This window comes from Dermacentor albipictus, chromosome 1 (assembly GCF_038994185.2).
Source record: "Dermacentor albipictus isolate Rhodes 1998 colony chromosome 1, USDA_Dalb.pri_finalv2, whole genome shotgun sequence".
Classification (NCBI taxonomy): domain Eukaryota; kingdom Metazoa; phylum Arthropoda; class Arachnida; order Ixodida; family Ixodidae; genus Dermacentor; species Dermacentor albipictus.
Window position 1 is genome coordinate 263,591,908 of NC_091821.1, and position 21,217 is coordinate 263,613,124.

General features: G+C 45.9%; 1 protein-coding gene across 1 annotated transcript in view; it reads right to left on the reverse strand.

Moving 5' to 3' along the window:
- LOC135902910 (cell adhesion molecule Dscam1-like) overlaps positions 1-21,217 on the reverse strand; it is a 121,481-nt gene that overhangs the window by 45,029 nt on the left and 55,235 nt on the right. Inside the window, exon 6 of the mRNA XM_070523469.1 lies at positions 9,880-10,027. Coding sequence (XP_070379570.1) covers positions 9,880-10,027 — 148 coding nt within the window. The remainder of the gene's footprint in view (positions 1-9,879; positions 10,028-21,217) is intronic.

Sequence of the window (21,217 nt, forward strand, 5' to 3'; positions counted from 1 at the left end):
TGAATGTTTTGATTATAACCATTTCATCAGTATTTCAATGTCCTAAAGTGAGGTTCATAAAAAAATACTATCGTAATAGGCGTAGTTTTAGCGCCATCAAAGGAAACTGAATCGTCGACATAAATGTCCTCATCATCGGCATGCTCTAGCTAAGCTAGCGCTCACATCTTTCCTAGGGTAGTAAGCTCTTTTAGAAAGAAGGTTAGTCGGTAAGAAAAAAAGCAATTTGCTCCGGTGCAAATGATAAAATATTGATTGCATAGGACAATACAACTTTCCCCAGCTAACGTGCGCTGAGTTTAACAGTATTGCCTCCAAGCGAGATCAATCAAACAAAGCACACAAAGGACATGAAGGCAATAAAACGAGCTCTGGCAACCTACGACGTCACTCCCCCGTACTGTACAACTAAGCGCGTCAAATTTCGTGACTATACGCCTACCTTGCTATCCAATATCCTTTAAATTAGAATGCCTCGGCGTTCTTTTCTAAGTCGTAGCAACTCCGCCTGTGTGTCGTTATCTGCCTTCCTCCCACACCATTTTATTAATTTTTGTGAGCAGTCAGCAATCGGAAGGCATTTGCAACCCCCTTTTCACCCCAGCTCCCTTTGCCAGAGCTTTTCACGGAGTTAACGATGATTCTGCAGCTTGGAAGCGCTTACGTGCATCAAAGTCCCTGTATGTGTTTTTAAAAGAAAGCAAGCGAATCCAGGGACTTAGGCTCGAACACGTACGCGTCGTACACGCATATCGTACGCGTCGAAGCGCAGTGCGAGCGCGCATATGGTATCGAAATGCGGCCGCCGCGGCCGGGATTCGATCCCGCGACCTTGTGCTTGGCAGCGCCGCACCGTAACCGCTAAGCCGCCACTGTCTATCTCTTTACACACACACACACACACACACACATATATATATATATATATATATATATATATATATATATATATATATATATATATATATATATATATATATATATATATATATATATATAAATATGTAAGGTATTGACGTCACGTCCTGTGTTACAAACTGTGCTGTCACAAACCTGCACTTTAGTTTTTATTTTGTATGTGTATTGACGGCACGACCCCTGTTATATACCAGGGGTTGTCGTTATCAATCAATCTGTGCTTTTCTTTATCGAAACGACCTATGTAGTATGCACTGTCTGTGTGAGTCGACAGGACATGCACACTTTTCGCTCCAATTTTAGCCTACGATTTCACTACCTCCGGGATCGGCCCGCGAGAGTGGTTATTTTTCCCCATGGACCCGACAAATGCATTGGAGGGTAGAGGTAAAAACAATAACAACAAAGTGCAGTTCTGTGTCAGTGTACGTACGTGCTTCAGACGGCGCATTGTACATATTTGGTTACGGTCGAGGTAAGTGGAATCAGGGGCTACACGCGGGCGGCTCAAACTTGCAAGCACCGTTACTGCGTTGAAGAACATTTGTGTAGTACGCTCGGACAGCCTGCTTACTGCAGCTCAATTGAGGAATACGCATGCGGAGCACGTGTCGAAAAGTGAAAGAGAACCAGGGAGGAAGCTAAGCGAAGAAGAAGAAAAAAACAACAACCGTGAAACGTTGTTAGCGACGCAGCGCTGAGCATTCTTTTCGGGTGCATTCATAGAGCCACAAGAAACCCGGTCGGGCTACGGACACCTGGTCGGCGTGACTGCCGGCCGGGCTTCCTCAGATGCCCTGGCCGCGAATCGATTCCCTTGCCCCCTCACCCTTTAGGCTCCGGAAGAGAACCGTCCCACCGACCCTGGCAAGCGTGGTATTGTTGTCGGCGCTCGAGGAACCACGGGAGGCTGGCTGGAGCAATTTTATGGAAGGTCTTTCGTATATACGGCGGTCCCTATACACGGCCGCGCGCGAGGGGCCGAAACATCGAGACAGCGACAAGGGAGAAGAGAAGCGGAGGCGGGGAGTGGCGAACCTAGCAAGGACGGGGTTAAGAAAAGGAAAGGCGGGAAAGCGATCGGGTCATATTTTACGCGGCTTGCCTGCCCGGCGCAACCTCCTCGTCGTCTTCCCCCGCGCCTTATCGTGGCGGGCCGGACGACGAAGAAGCCGCTCCTCCCGTGGGCCCAGACAATACAGCGTTTCGTTCTGCGCCGTTGTCGTCCGTGTCCGCCAGCATTTCCGGCTCCTTGCCGCTCGCCCCCTCTGCGACCGCCGAACGAGTCAAAGTCTCCTGCCACGGGCGTTTCGTTGGCCTTCTCGTGTATCGGTTGTTGTTGTGCGTGTTTCCTTCCTCGAGCCACAACAGAAGACCTATGGCGGCGACCTGCGTATTTCTTCTTACGAATCCCTTCTTCCTTTTTTTTGTACGTTGTTTTGTTACGCGAAAGCTTGCGTCGATCTGCGAGCGGCTCGAAGCCTTCTCCCTCTCTATCCCCACATATTTCACGGCCCCTTTCGCCTGACCACCGGCGCTTCCTGCGAGATCAATGTCGTTCTCCGCTTTTTAATTTTTTTTCTGTTCTGCCGAGAAGACCCGCCGCTCTTGGCCGTTGTAGCGCGCGGCCAATGCGGTGATTCTAACTGCGATCTCCTCTGGTCGCGCAGCAGAAGGAAAAACTGCTGCATCGAGAACACGCCGTCTGCCCGCGGAACGTTTTGCACCGTCCGCTCGGCGAATTCGTCTGGAATGCGCGTCGCATTCGCGTCCCTAGAAAGGATAAAGTTTGCTGTGACGTCTGCTGCCTGCTCGATGGAAGCTACTGCATGTAGGACACCAATGTGGAACAAAAGGAAGCCGCTGGGCGTCAGCTTTTTTTTTTATGTCAGAAGTGGTCGAGTCGTAGTGCGAAATAATATAAATTTCGCGGGATACATGCTGCTAACGGCGCGACTAAATGTGTGCAATATTTCTGTAAGTAGGAAAACTTTATGGTGTTAGCGTCAGAGTATAGCGATAGAAATGCTGTTGGCAGGTGTCGGGTGCTCTTAATGTGAAATAGTATTTTAAAAATAACACCGTTCGAAAAAAAAAATATGCATAAAACAAGTCGTTTTCAATCTACCTAAAGTGTTTAGTCGATTGAATATCCCAGCCATTCATTTCTTCTTGCACTATAGAAGCTTACTTTATGGGCGATGAAAGACGACTGAACGGACACGAGTTGGAGGAATTCGTTCTTCATGTCACCTTTGCGTAGCGCAACAAGAAACGAACTTGCCCAAACTAGCTCCTGTTAATTTAAGTTTTTGCTACAGTGATTGGTAATGCAGCAACTTATTACACACTTATTGCAGAAAGTAAACTAACCGCATTTCCAGCGCAACAATGTGAGACAAATAAACCAGGACGGGACTTGCAGGATAGGCTGCGTTCGTTGCTACCGGCGTATTGTGGAATTGCAAAAGCCAGAAAAGACGCAAAAATGAACGACGGGCGGCGACGCTACCCTGACGTTATCGCACAAGCTCGCCGTGATGTCATGAGCTTGGATAGCGTCTACTAGAGCCTAGTTAATCGTTCATCGGTCAAGAACGAGTTGACTGCATGCGTCCTATAAAGGAATCATAAACTCAACCTAGCTATTTTTGGGAACTTTTACAGCGCCGAAATTGTCCAAATGGCAGACGGAGACGTGCCCACCCGTTTCGCCGAATCTTTTTTTTTAGTATGAGGCCTGCCCTGTTCCCTCCCCCTCTCCCCCACCCCCCTTACTGTAAGAAGTTTCTGGCTACGCCACTGACCAGCGGGTATGGCCAATCTCAAGCAGCATTTACGTTAGAGAAGTTTCGTGAATACCGGCCAAGGACTGCCAGACGCGGTAGTTTGTGCTGTGGTAGAAATACAACGAAGAAAAGGAACGAAGACACTGCCCCACCAGTGCCTTACAACACTCAGCAGTCGAACAGAATTTCCGTCACGCTGTGTATTTTCTTTCCATCTTTATCATGCAGTCTTTGTTACGCGCAACTGTACATGGCCCACCTGTGAAATCGACGAAGGTAAATTTGAAGCCGCGAAGGAAGCTAGCGCCAGAGGAGGATGGCGCCTGGAAGTGGAGAAGAGAATCACGCACCGGGGAGCGTATTATAGAATTGCTAGTAGGTACAGCGGGGCGTGGCACTTGCGGAGACGCCAGACATGTGCGCGCATGCGCGAGTAAGAGCGGGCGGGAGAGAGGAAATATGGGGACTTTTGCTCCTTGAATGTGTGATTCACTACGGAGGAGTTTCTTAGCGCGTGTTGCATGCGTTTGTCCCTAGGCGTGCCGGCAGAAGTCGCGGGGCGCGGTAGTGCTGAACTTAGCGTCGCAAGTTGGCGGCTGGACGTAATTATATTTATTCAATCGTGTTTTTTACTAATTGAAACACCGTGTCATCATTTCGCATTATTGGCGGCGCCTCCAGGACACCAACGCGCCAACGCGGACACCAAAGCTAGAACCTGGACTCGTCCGTGAGGCCACTTTTTTATGCGAACACCCCCTGGCACGCTTCGGCCTCCGCGGCCCCATCCCAGGGGCCGCCCTGCTTCCAGATTTTATCCCCCCGCTACCTCTTCAGTGCCCAGAGATCCTGCGCCGCCTACTTTATTATAACCTCAGGTGCTCTCCTGAGGCCTCCGTTAGCCGGTTACATGTGCGCTCCTGGAGCAGTGCTTGTAAAAAATGCAATCTATCATCGCGATGAAAAAAGCGACCCGCGGCTTATACACCACCAGTCAGAACCTTGCCCTTTCAGACACAGCGATCACCAAATGGGGCGTCCGTGCCCACTGCCTCACCGCGCGGGCAGTCAACAGTGGAGCGTAAACAAACTCGACCGCACTCCGCAATGCCGGCATTTATAGGGGACAAACGCATACAACACGCGCTAAGAAACCTCCTCCGTAGTGCCTAGGCAGAGTCACATATTCAAGGAGCAAAGGCCCCCAGATTTTCTCCCTCGCATTTCCTCTTACTCGCGTCTGCGCAGAAACGTCGAGCGCCACCAGAAACGCCACGCCGCGCTGTACCTACTAGCAATTGTGAAAATGCCGCCGGCGTAAGTACGAAGCAGTACAAAGCGATGCCGTCTAGTGGAAAGTCTAGGCGGCGTTGAGAGAAGCGGGCAAGGAGAAAAGAGGCGAAGAGTCGCGGAGGAGGAAGGTAGGCGGAGGCGCGCTGGATTGACCTCCTCTGGCAGTTATTACGGATTCGGTGTGCGGTGTGGACGTACCGGGTTCGTCTCGCGAAAACATCGTTCACGCGCGCCGTATGCTGTATGTGCGAGTTAAAGCGTGCGACGGTGAGCCGGCGGTGGCGGTTCAATCTCGAGCGCGCAAGGGAGCAAAGCGGGGAGGAAGCGGGGGGGGGGGGAGATGTCGTCCTACTCAGGCGGCAGCTGCGCATGGGGCGCCCGCACGAGCCCTATCTTGAAAGCGATCTGCGATGCGGACAGTCTGGGCGTCTAGGCACACCGAGGGCCAACAGCTTCGTGTGCACTACAGCACCGATACGCTTGAGCGTCACGCGCATTCACGAAGTGAAACTTCACTTTAACGTTCTTCCTGTTGGTATGAATCTGTGGTTCATACTTAAAATACATAAGATAAACAACCCAGGTCGTCCCATCATTTCTGGTGTAGGTACAGTCACAGAAAATTTGTCCAGCTACGTATAGATTCCCTGATGAGTAATATCCCAGCTACGTTTGCCTCTTACGTAAGAGACACTACCCAATTCCTGTCGGATATAATCGATCTCATTATTCCTCAAGGTTCTCTTTTGGTCACACTTGATGTAGCATCTTTCTATACTAACATTCCACATTCTGATGGCATCATGGCAGTCGTCAATTGCTACGAATGTGTATCACCCGAGAAGCTCATCGATAGCGACACATTGGCAACTTTGCTAGCCCTTATTTTAGAACTAAATAACTTCGAATTTGAAGGACAGCACTGTGCAAGTTAGTGGGACGTCTATGGGTACGCGAATTGGCCCGAACTACGCCAATATATTTATGGGTCAGCTAGAAGATAAATTTTTGCTAACCAGGACGTTAAAACCTTTTTATTACAAACGTTACATTGACGATGTTTTTCTGATTTGGCCTCATGGGGAACAGGAACTGCTTTCTTTCATATCTGACTTTAACAATGCCCTTCCATCCACATCATTTTCTCACACGTATTCTGCATCTGCTATTAACTTCCTTGACGTCAGCGTTTCAGTGCTACATGATAAACTATCTACTGCCCTATACAAAAAGCCGACAGATAGATGTCAATATTTGCACTTCGATAGCAGTCACGTTAAACATTGCAAGACTAGCATTCCTTATAGCCAAGCCTTACGTTTTAAAAGAATTTGTTCTGAGCAATCAGAGTTTCAAAAGAATATCGGTACCCTAAAAAACGCTTTAGCCAAACAAAATTACCCAGCACAATTAATTGACGATGCAATAAAACGCGCAGACGCGCATGACCGAAGGACGCTTCTTTGCATTAAGAACAAACCGGCTCCCTCACCCCAGACAAATCTTGTCCTAACCTACACTGCGTCAATCTCAAGTGTTTCGCATGTATTAAAGAAACACCACAATATTCTAATGCAAAGTGAACGCCTCAAAAACATATTCTCTGATCCGCCTAAAGCAGTATACCGTAAAGCTACAAATATTCGAGATATACTAGCATCATCAACTAAGACTGACTGCCCTGATGCCATCGGATGCCATCCTTGTCGAAAACCGCGGTGTAAAGTACGCCCCTACATAGTCACATCGCAACAGGTTACTAGTACGTCTTCAAACTTTTGTTTAAAAATCAAAGGCGATTTCGACTGCGACACAAAAAACGTAATATACATGCTTGAATGCACGCTCTGCAAAAAACGGTACATCGGACAAACAGAAGGGTCTTTCACATTCCGCTTTAACAATCATAAATCCCACGCTAACCCGTTGCCCAACCTGCCCATCTCAAGACACGTGCATCTTCCTGACCACTCATTTGATAAACTGAGAGTCACATTGCTTGAATCTAAATTTCGTTCAAAATATGATAGAGAAGCCCGCGAATCCTTCCTTATATATAAGTTTGATACCGTCGCGTGTGGTATGAATGAATGTGTAGGAAAATTGAGTTGCCTGTCTTTGTAGCCCGTCACTTGTCCCTTCTGCTACTAGTACGTCGCTATCCCCCTTTTTCTGTGTCTGTGTTTGCTTGATAACATAGCACATATTGACGTTTGTTGTCACGTGGCGATTGGTTTTTCCAATTCATTTCAGTGCGCTTTTATGCTTTGCATTTTAGATGATATATTTGCAATCGCCATCGGTCTATACACGTGTCAGTTATCCTTTGAACGATTCGGATGCATTTTGTTCGCTCATTTCATTCGTTTTTCATGTAAACGTATCTGCATTTGGTTGATAGGCACATGTAGATTAACTGTACTGACACCATGCAATGTATTCTGATGAAGGCCAGACCCCGGCCGAAACGTCAATAAACCGCTTCATACGCTCGTCTACTTCACTGTGAATATTTACCCGGACCCAGAACTGCTTTTTTTTCTGGTATATATATATATATATATATATATATATATATATATATATATATATATATATATATATATATATATATATAATAGATTATGGTGTTTTGCGTACCAAAACCACTTTCTAATCGTGAGGCATGCGCCGTATTGTGGAGGACTGGAAATTTCGAACATCTGGGGTTCTTAAACGTGCACCTAAATCTAAGTACACGGGTGTTAAATATATATATATATATATATATATATATATATATATATATATATATATACACTTTCAGTGGCGAAGAAGAATTATTTGTCGCTTCGCCTCTTTGTTTGCAAACGCACATTATATTCATAAGTAGGGTAGTGTACCTGACAAAACCTTGGAGCCTTGAAATCGTTAAACACTTGAGCAGTCGAATGACAATTCTATGCCGTGAAGGCATTCGGCATAAAGCCATCACTTGGGTAAGTTGAAATCTCGTAGTTGCAGAAGTGGAATGAATAAAGGCTACATCATTTAGGCAGTCTATAAAGGTCGCGTTGTGCTGCGGAGACTCTATTGCCTGCTTCGGCGCGCTGTTTCAACCCCCCCCCCCCCCCCCCCCCCCCGTGAATTGCAACCAAATAAACGGAAACTGGGAAGTTGACAATGTATGAAGCATGATCAGATCTGGCGGCGACAAATCGTGACTTCCACCGCGATCTCCATAAGAGATAGTGTTGGAAAACGAATGCTGGCGTGGTTAAGGTGGAAACGACGAAACTCGCATGGCAGCTTTTCAAGTGTTTAGCGCAAAACACTTGGAAGGAGAAAAATGTATAAGCTTCGATCACCTAAAACGTGTTAGCGTTATTTCGCTTTGTTTTGTCAAGGACAGAACTGTCATTTCTTGCTGTCTCTTAACTTACGCATTTCTTGTATGATATTTTCGCGCATATAAACCCGAGACCCGGCTTCCAGTGAGCCGTTGTTGGAAGTTTGCACTTGTGTGTGTCTTGCCTACTGCCTATCTCTGTGTGAAGTTTTTTTTATCTAAACACCAGCAAAGTTGACGTACTAACGAGGCCGAAACTGTATCCCATGGTAGAGTCACGCGATCAAGCCATTTCCACGCTTATGTCGCTTCGTGGAGCCTCGTTTATGGCGTGCTATAAAACCAGTGTGCTGGTTTCACTGAGTTACGGATAACTAGCTGGCCCACCAGTGCGCCTGATTATAGCGGAAGCTCGGCGAGTCGACAGAGAATGCCGCGTTCGCGTTTCGTTCTCTGTTGACTGTGGCGCTGTGTGTGGTTAAAAGAAACCAGAACACCGACATATTTGATACGGCTGTGCTGTGTGTGGGATGTCGCCTAGTGCGACATCCACTGAAGCGCCTTGGGCTTTTCGCCGTGCTCTCGGTTTGCGGAAGGCGGACCTGGATGAACTGCAAAATAACCCACTTCCCGCACCTTCAAAGAACCGAGGGGCGTACCTTAGGCGGCCGTTTCTACCTCAGTTGTCAGTGAGGCCACGCTTGCTTTATTCTTTTTTGGCTTCTTTCGAAGCGAGTAGCTCGCGGAAAGCTGTGGGAGACGGTGGGGCCGACGCGCAGCAAGATCAAGCGAACGGGGCCGAGCGAAGGAGCACAAAAATTCCGGGCAAAACCAGAGACTGCTCTGAAGGGAAGGACAGGGGACAGCTGTTTGCAGAGCGGGAACACCGCGCCAAGCTGTATGGCGAGGGCGTGGACAGGAGGGACGGAATGAGGAAGAAAAGGAGAGGCGCCAGTAATTACCAGCGCGGAAGAGCGGGCGAACAGAAAACGTCAACAATTTAGCCCAGATACGACGGGAGAAAAATAGGACGTGCTCAGCAATAAAGCGGCGGCCCTGCTATTCGCCGGGCCCGGAGCACGTACTTGCAGCATCAGGGACGTGGCACAGGTTAAGAGGGAGCGAACAGAAAGGAAGAGGTGGGGAGGGAGAGAAATAATGGAAGGAAATAAAGAATGGAGAGGGATGATAAGAAGAGACGAGAGGAGACCGCTAAGAAGAAAAGACGGCAGCGACACTGCAGAATGGGACGATAAGAAGCATTTGCCGGCGAGCGACTTTTTAGGTGCTCAGATAATTCTGCAAGAATGGCCTCCAAAGCGGAGACCAACTTTTGGGATGAAGCGGAAGAAAAACAGCTTCTCCGTGGGAAAGGACTTGAGCATAAAAAAAGAGAGGACATAAAAGCAGATGAATAAATGTCCGCTATTTTTACCCGGCGTCGCTATTTTTCTTTCTCGCTTAGTTATTTTTTGCTTTGACCTAGCCTGGACGTGCACTGTATTGAGCAAAAGAAACGACATATAAAAAATGAACGCAAGAATGACGTACTTGGTGATTTGGAAAGGAGCCAGGGGCGAGCCGTCTCGTCCCCAGGAGATGCTGATTGGTTCGTCGCCGGTCACGTGACACTGTATGGTGACCTCGGCGCCCCTGCGAGCCTGGAGAACTCTGGACATGCCGGACACGTGCGGGCTGTCTGAAAAGCACAACAGAGCGGGTCGCTCTATCAGCGGGCTTGAGGAAGGTTCGGTAGAATTCTGTCTTGTTCGTGCTATTACAATCAACTTTTGCTAGTTAGTCAGCAAACTACTTGAAGTACTAGCATAGGTTCTGGAAACAGGCAAAGGCGGAAAGTTCATATTCCCAGGGCGGAGGGGGGGGGGGGGGGGGGGGGAGTATTGGGGGCTATGGCCCGACCAGCTTTCCGAACCCATGTGTATATATATATATATATATATATATTGTCAGGTTGTTTATTGACAGGGTACGTAAGGAGTGAGAGATCGAACTAGGTGCGGTAAGCAAAACCCTGCGAGCAGTCAGAACGGGCCCCGTGCGTAAAGCGCTGGTGATGCGCCTAACTGACTGGCACTTCTTCGTTACATTTCATACGCTGGAGGCACACACACACACACACTTATATATATATATATATATATATATATATATATATATATATATATATATATATATATATATATATATATATATATATATATATATATATATATGCTATTCCGGAGAAACTTCGGCCTGTCTCTGTCTTTATTTTATCTTTTTCCGTGAGTTAGAGTATAAGCGCTCATGCGCATGACTGCTGTTGATTCTGATTTCCAGTGAATCCAGCTTAGCCTCATTTCGGTTACTGAGTGAAATATACAGGGTGCTCTAACTGTCATGCACCAAGACTTAAAGAAAGAGCAGTTGCGTTACTCGAAGAAAACCTAGTGCATATCGTCACCAGTACGGCGGGGTAGCGGCCAGTATATCTTTCGTTCCTGAAATTTACTTCGACAATTGCAATTAATTGTCTAATTATAGAAGTACTGTCCTAATTATCGAAGTGTCAATGAGGCATTTGTAGGCAACCCAAAATGACATCTAACTTCCGTATCTTCAGCGATGTACTTATCGCGTGCAATTTTTTCCGACTGGCAAGCAAACCTGACGAAATATGAAAAATACCACGTGACTGCGCTCCCACCAACATCATGAAGCAGAGCCCTCAAATAAGCTGATTGAAAGCAACTGCATTGTCTGGCGCAAATCCAAAGAGACAGCGCATCACCTTGATAATGGTACGGAAGGAGCACCAACAGCAGGTTTCGCCGCTTCTTAGCTATTCCTTCCTCTATATACGTTACACTTATTATCCGTCTCTCAAGGCTGACTGATCGCATTGATTAGAAAAGCCCTTTGATAACGCGGCCGAAGCGCCGCTCTGACCACGCACGAAACACGAAAAGCCATGTAATATGCACAGCATGTTTGGAATCCCGGCTTTGCTCGCACCGCGTCGAAAGAGTGCGCGCGCAGCTATATTTCGCGCCAGAAACTGACTGCTTCGAAACTTGCTTCGGACCAAAACCAAATTAAAGTGACGGTTTTATTTTTCATGAGAATGTATACCTGCTGCATAAACAGGTTGGTGGCAAAAAATAAAAGCGAAATACACAGCCTGGGAAGCGACTCACGTGTAGAGAAGCGGCAAAGCCGATGCGTTCAAAAAGTAAATACATATACCACTTCTAAATGCGCCCAATTGGCAGTCTGCATAAAAAAATAATAATTAAAAAAACATCAGATTTCAGTGTGCCATTATTATCTATGAATTCGAAAGCGCCGTCGAACACCAGCTGCTGCCTATAGGACGCGTTCGGATAGGTCTTCTGCAGCTAAGCAGTACTCAGTCCGCTTTGTCAAGTCTGCAGTGGCTTTGTTGATGACCGACGCTCGAATTCTACGGCAGACATCCTTGTCTTGAGCTAATCGGACGTCCGTCTCGATCATGTAAGCACGGTCTTTCATATAATCCCCAAAAAAGGAAATCGAGTGGAGAGAGGTCAGCTGACCTAGCCGGCCAATTTACAGGCCTGTGCCTTCAAATCTATTGCGCATGAAAAGTCGCATCCAGCCAGTTTCGTGCTCGGCTGCTGCTGTGTGCTGGTGCCCCATCTTGCTGATACCACAGAAATGGAAGACAGGACACCAGGGCTTCGCTGAGAAACTCATACACCGCTCCTTCAAGGATTTCGTCCACGTAGCGCTGTCCAATCGAAGATGGGACCGATTATAGCACCGGCGTAGACTCCGAACCACACAGTGCGCGACAACTGGTACTGGTGCCGATTGCGCTTTACCCAGTGTAGATTGGAGTCCCTCCAAGAGTGTGCATTATGCAAATTTACCTAGGCATTTCTGCGAAAATTGGCTTCATCTGTGCACATGACGTTCGTCAAAAAGTCCGGTGACTCATCGGCTTTTGTAAGGACCCAATCCGAGAAATCTAGACGATTCTATAGGTCCCTGTCTTTCGAAGAGGGTTGTGTCGCAGAATACCAGCGGTCGGCGTTAGACGTTACATAATATACCCAGACCTTCCATATTATGCAAGAAATTGACTAAACTAATTGAATTTCTCAAGCTAAAGCACGTAGAAAAATCGTAAAATACGACTTGCACGCAACCTACAAACATGATGACTCTCGGATTGTAATTTGACTATACGAGAAAACATAATTCTGTTATGGGAAAACTCAAAGAAACCCATTCAAACATTCAAACCGGCCGCGGCGTCCACCATTTCGCGCGCGCCGGCGCGACGGGTGTCTTGGGCATGGATGAAGGAAATGGTCTTGGGGGCCACATAGCGGCGCACCCGGTTCCTTGTATTAACTCCAGCTGGCGCTCTCCTCCGCCGCATCGCGGCCCACGCACGTGGTTCTATTGGAAAGCTCGCCTTCGTGCATAGCGTTCGCGGCAAGCATTTCCTGGTAAACGTTATGGTTACATGTGCTCCAGTTTCCGGGAAGCGTGAGAAGCAGTCAGGGATCTTTGAATGCTATCGCGTTCCACTCTTAAAGTCGAAGCTTAAGCGTCCTCCAATTTTTTTCTTTATTTCCTTTATTTCGTTCTGGCTAACTCAGAGGGAGCTTGTTCGAGGGCACTGCTTTATGATGCAAGTGGGAGCGCAGTCACGTGGTATTCCCCATATTTCGCAGGGTTTATTTATCAATAGTAAAAAATTAGTACGCAATTAGTTCATCGCTGAAAATACCGCAGTTAGGTGTCCCTCGGCGGTACCTACATATGCCTCATTAATACTTTGGTAATTAGGATAGTACGTTTTGAGTTAGATCAATCATTACAATTATTTAGTTAAGTCTCAGTAACGAAAAAGTTACTGGCAGCTGCTCCACTGTACTGGAAATAATATGCGCTAGATTTTTTTTCGAGTAGCATTTGCTCTTTTTTAAATATTAGTGAATGATAGTTCATTGGGACACCCTGTATATATCTATGACCTCTGCATGAAGTGACGATGTTTACATTCCTAATAAATGTTGTAAATTATGAGAAAAGCTTTTTTTAATGAGTCGTTAGCATTGCTTAATGGAAAGAGAAGCAATACTGAGACACATATCATTCACGTGCATTTCAAACGCCGTTGGCAAAATACTCTCCCGAAAGGGTCACTGAAGTCTGCAGGTTTTTTTCAGGGTGAAATAAGCACGCAAAGCAATTTGAAGCGAGGTTAGCATACAGCAACATATTCATTCTCTAAGCATAGGCTATCCATATATTTAAAAATAATTGTTAATGTGCTACCTCCTTCTCTAAAAAAATATAATAAAGTTTGTCCTGCGTATATATTTCGATATATTGTGTACGTGCATGACGTTTGCAGTGGAAATTTAAAACACTATTAGTGGGAGAAAAGACGAATGAAGCAGCCGCCGCTGGTACTTCTAATGCGCTTGTTTTTCTTTAAAAAAAAAGAATTTCAGAAATAAAGAAAGCGTGAATTAAAATCCGTGCACGTCAGCGCCAACAATGATGCAGTAACCTATTATCCACATTACAATTTTAAGTTAAAAGGTCGAGGCAAGTCAAAAGAAACCTCAAATGATGTGGGTGATAAAACTCTGGCAATGACACGTTAGGGCGGGGGGGGGGGGGGGGGCTCAGGCCCTGAAGCCATCCGTATCCATCGCCTATGGAAACAGGGATAAGAAAAATAAGTGCAGTACTAAGGTTGTACCTACAGCCGTACATTTAAGGCAACCGTTAAACGCAATGTCTCAACTGCGCGGTGCCAATGCAAGTACTAAGCTGGCCGCTTAGAACTTGCTGTCGAGAGCAGTGCATTTTTGTGTTAAATACCGTATACTACATTCATACCCTTAAATCGGCTACACGAGTAGGTAATAAAAGATATACTGTCCAACAAATATTTCGTTTTCTTTTGCTACCTATAACGTAAGGCTTAATAAGTGGGATTAGCGTTTCGAAGCTGCATGGTGGTCTACGTCAGATTTGTTTAGGCTAGATATTGATTTTGAACCCCTGAAACTCTTTGACATGGGCCTAAAGCTAAATATACGAGTCCCCTATTTTTTTTTTTTTTTTGCATTTCAACCCCATCGGAATGTGTGCGATGTGGTCGGCCAATGAACCCGTGATCTCGTGCTCATGAGCTGGACCTGACAGAGACCATTGCAGGTTTTCCCGACGTGGTGGTTGTCTGGTCAGTCTATCGCGGTGCACATCACTTCCCTCTCCGCGCTATGACGCGGCCAGACAAGTTGCGCGATGGTCTCATGACCAGCCGCAGATGTCACACGTCTGGTAACCCAACCAAAGCTGAACAATAGTTATTGATGTATGTCCAAGTGGGAGACGGAACTGACTTGTAAGAACTGGAAACGTAGACAAGGGCCCTTCAACGAATGCTTGCCGTGTGGTCCACGAATGCAAAACATGTACATTTTGCTAACTTTAACAGAAAGAGTCGCGGTGTACTGCATGGATCATTTTCGATTATTTAAAATTAAATTATGTGGTTTTACGTGCCAAAACCACTTTCTGATTATGAGGCACGCCGTAGTGCGGGACTCCGCAAATTTGGACCACCCATGGTTCATTAACGTGCACCTAAATCTAAGTACACGGGTGTTTTCGTATTTCACCCCCATCGAAATGCGGCCGCCGTAGCCGGGATTCGATCCCGCGACCTCGTGCTTTGCAGCCCCGCAGCATAGCCACTAAGCAACCAGGCAGGCGCAAGGAGTGCTTTTCAAACTGTTAACACCTAAATGTCATGTAAATCTGGCGATGTTATAAAATATAAAACAGAAACTAAGAAAGATACAACGCAAGAAATCAGGGAGCCATTCTGCACTCACCAAACATAGATGTTCGCAACGTTATTGAAAGGAAAACTCCATAATGTATGCTTCAGTTACAACTTTCACTTTGCTAGTAAGCTAGTATCGACGTTTATAGGTGTACATTAATACTTCACCTAAACCAACTTAGACTGATCTGAAGAAGGCTGGTAATCTTGCTTTCTTCAGTTCAAGGAATGGGAACAAGAAGTTGTACCGCTCTGAGGCATATTAAGATGTGTGCGAAGGACCAGCTACTTCTCCGATTTTTCACTGATGCTGTAAAATGCTCCGATATACTAAGTACACAAGGCGACAAAGGGAAAGCAAGGTTTAATGATCGCGCCTTGATGATGCGAAATTTTACCGCTTACTCAGCACCAGAAATAGCAGAATGGTGCTCATCCTGAAAGCTCGTAAAAAAAAGAAAGCTTTCTTGTTACTATAGTGTCGAATAACAGCTCTTCGGCTCATAAGAGCGTGCTGAATAAAGATGCGCCATGGTAATCCAATCCTAATCCTTCGCAGTGGTTGGAATAATTGATTAGCAAAACAGTTTCGTGTTTCACGAGGGCGTACGTGTTCACTATTTGATATAGAAAGGAAATGATCAGCTTCAAGCTCATGGTTTGGGTAATGAATGAGCCGACCCATTTGTTTTTGGCAGCTAATTGTGTCAGCTTTCAATATGAAAAGAAGCGAAATGCGGCGTGCATATGCACAGTTCGGAATAAAAACAGGCAAAGTGGTACATTTGCAACATATATTACTCGCTAATTAGGGCTTTAAATCCAGCACTGGCAATGGATCCTGCTGATATAGGTGCCAAGAAGCAGTTCTGTATTCCAGGCGGAGCTGCGTAACAATCGAGGGGAAGTTATTCTTTAATGTGCATTTCTAGATGAACCGTGAGAGTAAACGGAGTCATTTGTTTTGTGCGCTGAAAAATATATAGTGTCTCTCTCTCTCTCTCTCTCTCTCTCTCTCTATATATATATATATATATATATATATATATATATATATATATATATATATATATCTGATTTAAATATTATTAATATTAAGGTCGGACGGCAGGCGGAACGACCGCGCTACGTGCACAGCAAAGAAAGTCTCAGCCGGCGTCAACAGCTCGCCATCTGCGCTCGCAGCGGCCGCCCAGATAGTGTCCCACTCCTGTGCGCGTTGCTTAATCCCTACTAAAGTATGTATATAAGGTAGTGATAGTCATGCTGTTGATTACGATCAAATAGGAGTAATTTAAAGCAGAACGTCCGAAATCGGTACACTGCATTCAGGGCCATGGACAATGGCGCTACTACTTTTAAGTTGCAGAGCAAGTTTTCATCGAAAGCTAATACTAAAATATTGCCTGCGGCTTAGCTCAGCTAACCCTGCATATGCAAAGCGAAAGCTTGGTTTAGTTTGGTTAACGTCTTGGTTTCACTCGGTTAAACCTTGATTTCTCTGTAATTATTATACTTAGGTATACAATCATCGTTAAGCCAGGTATGATGGCTGTGCCTAGGTCGGCGGCTAGACTTGACTGTGATTAGGCTTGGCTAGGCACGCATCGTTCGACGGTGCGACGGCTGTTGGGCCACAATGAAAGTGCCAGTGCTAGCCATGCAAAGAGACGCCGCGAACATGCGCAAGATCTAAGCACAAACGGACAGGGCGCGAACGCGGTCGCTACATTCTTCTCGATGGTCCGATGCCTATTGCATTCCGGACCCTCTCCAGTGAAGCAGCTCGCCTGGCGATATTCGCGGGGTGGTCAGACGCTTGGTGACGATGGCTCAAAGCCTCCCCCTCCCGCGCAACGCTCTGAGAAGACAGCCCGGCCTCGCTTTCGTCCAAGGCCAAGCTCGCACTGACTAGGAGAGCGCGGCGACCCTCTTAGCCAGGCGCGCGGCGAGTCACGTGGTCAGGCGGCGACCCAGCTGCGGAGAGCGCATGCGCCAAGCCGACGGCAGCGGCGGAGCTCGGCGCAGTGAGTCACGTGATGCGTTGCCAAGGCTACTGTGCAGCTGCGGTCAAACGAAGGTCAAATTGCTGGCGACGGCGAAGCTCAGCTCGACGCGGTTAGTAAAGGTTTCGCTTTAAGAGGAAGCTTTAGCTCGGGCCCAACTCTGACGCGGCCTATTCAAATACATGTAAAATGCAAAAAAGTTTTTCTGAGATAACTCCTGGACAGACTTTAATGAAATTTGTTGCATTTGAGAGTGAAAGTTAAGTTCTAGTGACTGTTGGAAGCGGAATTTCGATTTAGGGCCTGAATTTTGTTAAAAAGATTTTGAAATATTCGACCATTTGAGAAAAAAAGAAGCACGAAGTTTACAAATTCATAGCTCTGCACCAAGAACAGATATCGCGGTTCTGTAAACGACATCCATGAGATCATTCAAAGCGGACAAATTTGATATGTAATTTTACATCTTATGTGAATTTGTTACGTTGGCTACAAGGGTTCTGCAAAAGCTGTATTTACATATTACTAAATTTTTTAATATTCAGGTGTAACATATCAATTTTGTCCGCTTTAGATGTACTATTAGATGCAATTCACATAATTGTATTACCCTTTTTCGTTGTTGAGTTAAAGAGTTGTAAACTTGATAGTTTCGTTCTTTGAAAATTTTCTATTTTTGCCAATTTTTAATGAAAAATTGACAACCTAACTCAAAAATTCGAAACCAACAGACACTAGATTTTAAGTTTTTCTTTTAAATGCAACAAAGCTCGTCTAATTTGGTGCAGTGGTTGCCGAGAGAAACTAATTCTCCTTTTACATGTATTTAGATAGGAGCACCCGAGCCAGGCACGTACCCAGGGGGGGGGCCCCGGGGGGGCCAGGCCCCCCCCCCGAAATTTAGAGACATACCCCCCCCCCCTCCTCACCCACGCCACCACTCCTCACACATTCCTAAAGCGCCACCAGATCAATGTTGAGGCTTGACAGCTGTTCATCGGTCAGCATTATGCTGCCTTTTTCACTCCTTTTAGACGGCGGTAGTTATCGGCACCTCTTGTAATGTGAAGGACAAGTTTCTCATAGATTCCGCACCCGCACGATTAACTCGAGATGCGTTCAGCTGTCACCATCTATTCAACCGTCACGCGCATAGCTGTTGCTTTTGTTAGTTCAACCCTCTTTGTTTAGGCTGATCCTGGTACCAGTAGAGGGATGCGGCTGTTACTCAGCTGGTCTGTACTCTCATGGAACGAGTTGCGGCCGGAGAAAACGCCAATTGCTTTTAACTTTTCCCTTTGCTTCATTATTTTCTCTAGTTACGGCTCGCCGTGACGCTGGCAGATGCCCGGAACCATACACACGTGATATGGGTTAGATAAGGTGGGAAATAAAATAATGTGAAAGAGCGTCCATCATGAAACCCTGCAATAACCCTTAAACGCATAAGCAAGATGACTGTCGCCCGTTACCTCGTCTGTTTTTCCCTAACTGTATAGCACTTTTCGTGCAAAATTGGCAACTGGAAACAAAAATCGCAAGGAGTTGAGAAATTAAGCGATATACTAAGGGAGAGAGCCAAAGCAACAACCAAACTGCAAGCAAAAGTGAATAATAAAAAAAGTTAAGAGTTGTTTATGAGACTATTTATGGATCAACATCTTTTTATTGAAAAAGGAAGTAGAGAAAACGCCGCCGGAAGTGGAGAACAATTACTTGTTTTGAATGACGCTTCTACAGTTATCGGTCGAACCGCCTCACGTAGCCACTTCTCTGCTGTGTTTATGTGGGTGTTTTTCTAACCTTTCGCGGTGAGCGCAGTACGCCTAGAATCGCAGAGTCCTGCGCTCTACGCGGTTGTATGGGACTGGCGGCCGCACAGCGTTACGCAATTCGCGGAACAGTCAAAACTGATCAACAAGGCGAAAATAACTGATATTCGAAACTATAACATGCGAAACACTGAAGAAGCCGTAAAACATGAACGCAGCCTGAAATCAGTAAAAAAAAAAACCTGGCATAGGACAAACCATGATGTATGCACTAAAAGATAAAAAGGGGGATAACATCAGCAATCTCGAAGATATAGTAAAAGCAGCAGAAAAATCCTAAGCTGACCTGTATACAGTACCAAGAGTAGTCACGATACCTCACTTAGAGAAACAGTAATGAACAGGATACAGAAACTCCTATTTGACAGAAACCAGATTTGAAACCCACATAAACCCAGAAACCCACATTTGACAGCTTCTCCAGAGTATAAACACCTGGCATTTCCCTGGCATAGCGAATCTTGTTACAGAAAGATGCTTGAGATGCAGCGTAATTGGTGTCTGCCTCACCAAATTACGCTGCCGCATTCCCACCCTAAATTTCTATTTATACAGGTCGGGTTTGGTTCCCTCTCCCCTTTGTTCTTTTAGTGAAGAGGAGGAGACGATACAGCACTTTCTTCTATCTTGCCGCCGCTTTGCTGCGTTAAGAAAAAGATTGTTGAAGATACCTTTTCGAAGAATTGACCTGGACTTGACAGAACCTGCAATTCTCTCGTTCGGTTCGTCCACTTTGGAATTCAGCCACAGGGATGCATGCTTCGCTGTCAACATTCATTACAGAATCTAAGCGAATGCCCTGCTAAATTCTATTTTTTTATTACTTTTAAATTAATTATTCCTCATTCAACAGCACCTTCCTGATATTATTTTAGTCGGTGATTCAACCCTATTCAATGCTATATTATATTCTATATTATTTTGGAATAATCCACCCATTTCTTGGCCAATCCCCCATCATGGGTAGGAGCCACACGTGCCACAGGCTACAACAACAACAAAGGAACAAGAGATCAGGATCGCCAGTCGGCCACTAGAGACTGTGAAGGGGCACGTTTACCTAGGTCAATTAATCACAGGCAACCCTGATCATGAGAAGGAAGTTCACAGAAGAATAAAAATAGGTTGGATCGCATACGGCAGACATTGCTAGCTCCTGACTGGAAGCTTACCATTATTATTGAAAAGTAAGGTGTGCAATCAGTGCATTTTGCCAGTGCTGACATATGGGGCAGAGACTTGAGAGCAAGTTAAGGACCGCGCAAAGAGCGATCGAACGAAGATTGATAGGCATAACGTTAAGAGAGAGAAAGAGCGGTTTGGATCAGAGAGCGAACGGGTATAGACGATATTCTAATTGACATCAAGAGGAAAAAATGTAGCTGGGCAGGTCATGTAATGTGCCGGTTAGATAACCGTTGGACCATAAGGGTCACAGAATGGTTACCAAGAGAAGGAAAAGTCAATCGAGGACGACAAAAGACTAGACGGAGCGATGAAATTAGGAAATTCGCGGGCGCTAGTTGGAATCGGTTGGCGCAGGACAGGGGTAATTGGAGATCGCATTGCAGGGAGAGGCCTTCGTCCTGCAGTGGACATAAAACAGGCTGCTGCTGCTGCTGCTGCTGCTGCTGATGATGATGATGATGATGGTGGTGGTGGTGGTGATGATGATGATGATGATGATGATGATGATGGAGGTGGTGGGCCCCCCCCGAAAAAAAATCCTGGGTACGTGCCTGACCCGAGCTAAAGCTTCCTCTTCGAAGGGCAGCCCGTTTCTTGATCCCAGTCGCCTAGGAAACAATACATGCAATTGGCTAAAGCCAGCTTTGGTTTTTGTCAGAACTTTTCCACGCTTTTCCACTTTCTTCGTGTTTCTTTAATCCTATTATATATGCACATTGTGATAGCGCCCGTATTACTTGTGCAATGAGGCTTCGAGCCTTTTGATATTGCAAACTTGAAACACAAGATAATACTAATTCAGTCAACGCGTTGTAATTATTGCATTTACTAAGTGGAGTGTTCCCATTGGGTATAGGTATTGCGCCGGTATTTCTGTTGCAGTTTTATACGTCGCAGTTACAGGTGATTTAACTTGCATTGACACGAATTTAGTCAGCTTTTTAAGTAGCGTTCGCTTTTAAGTGCTACAGTTTAGAAGCGAAGCTGGGCCTTGGTCATAATCT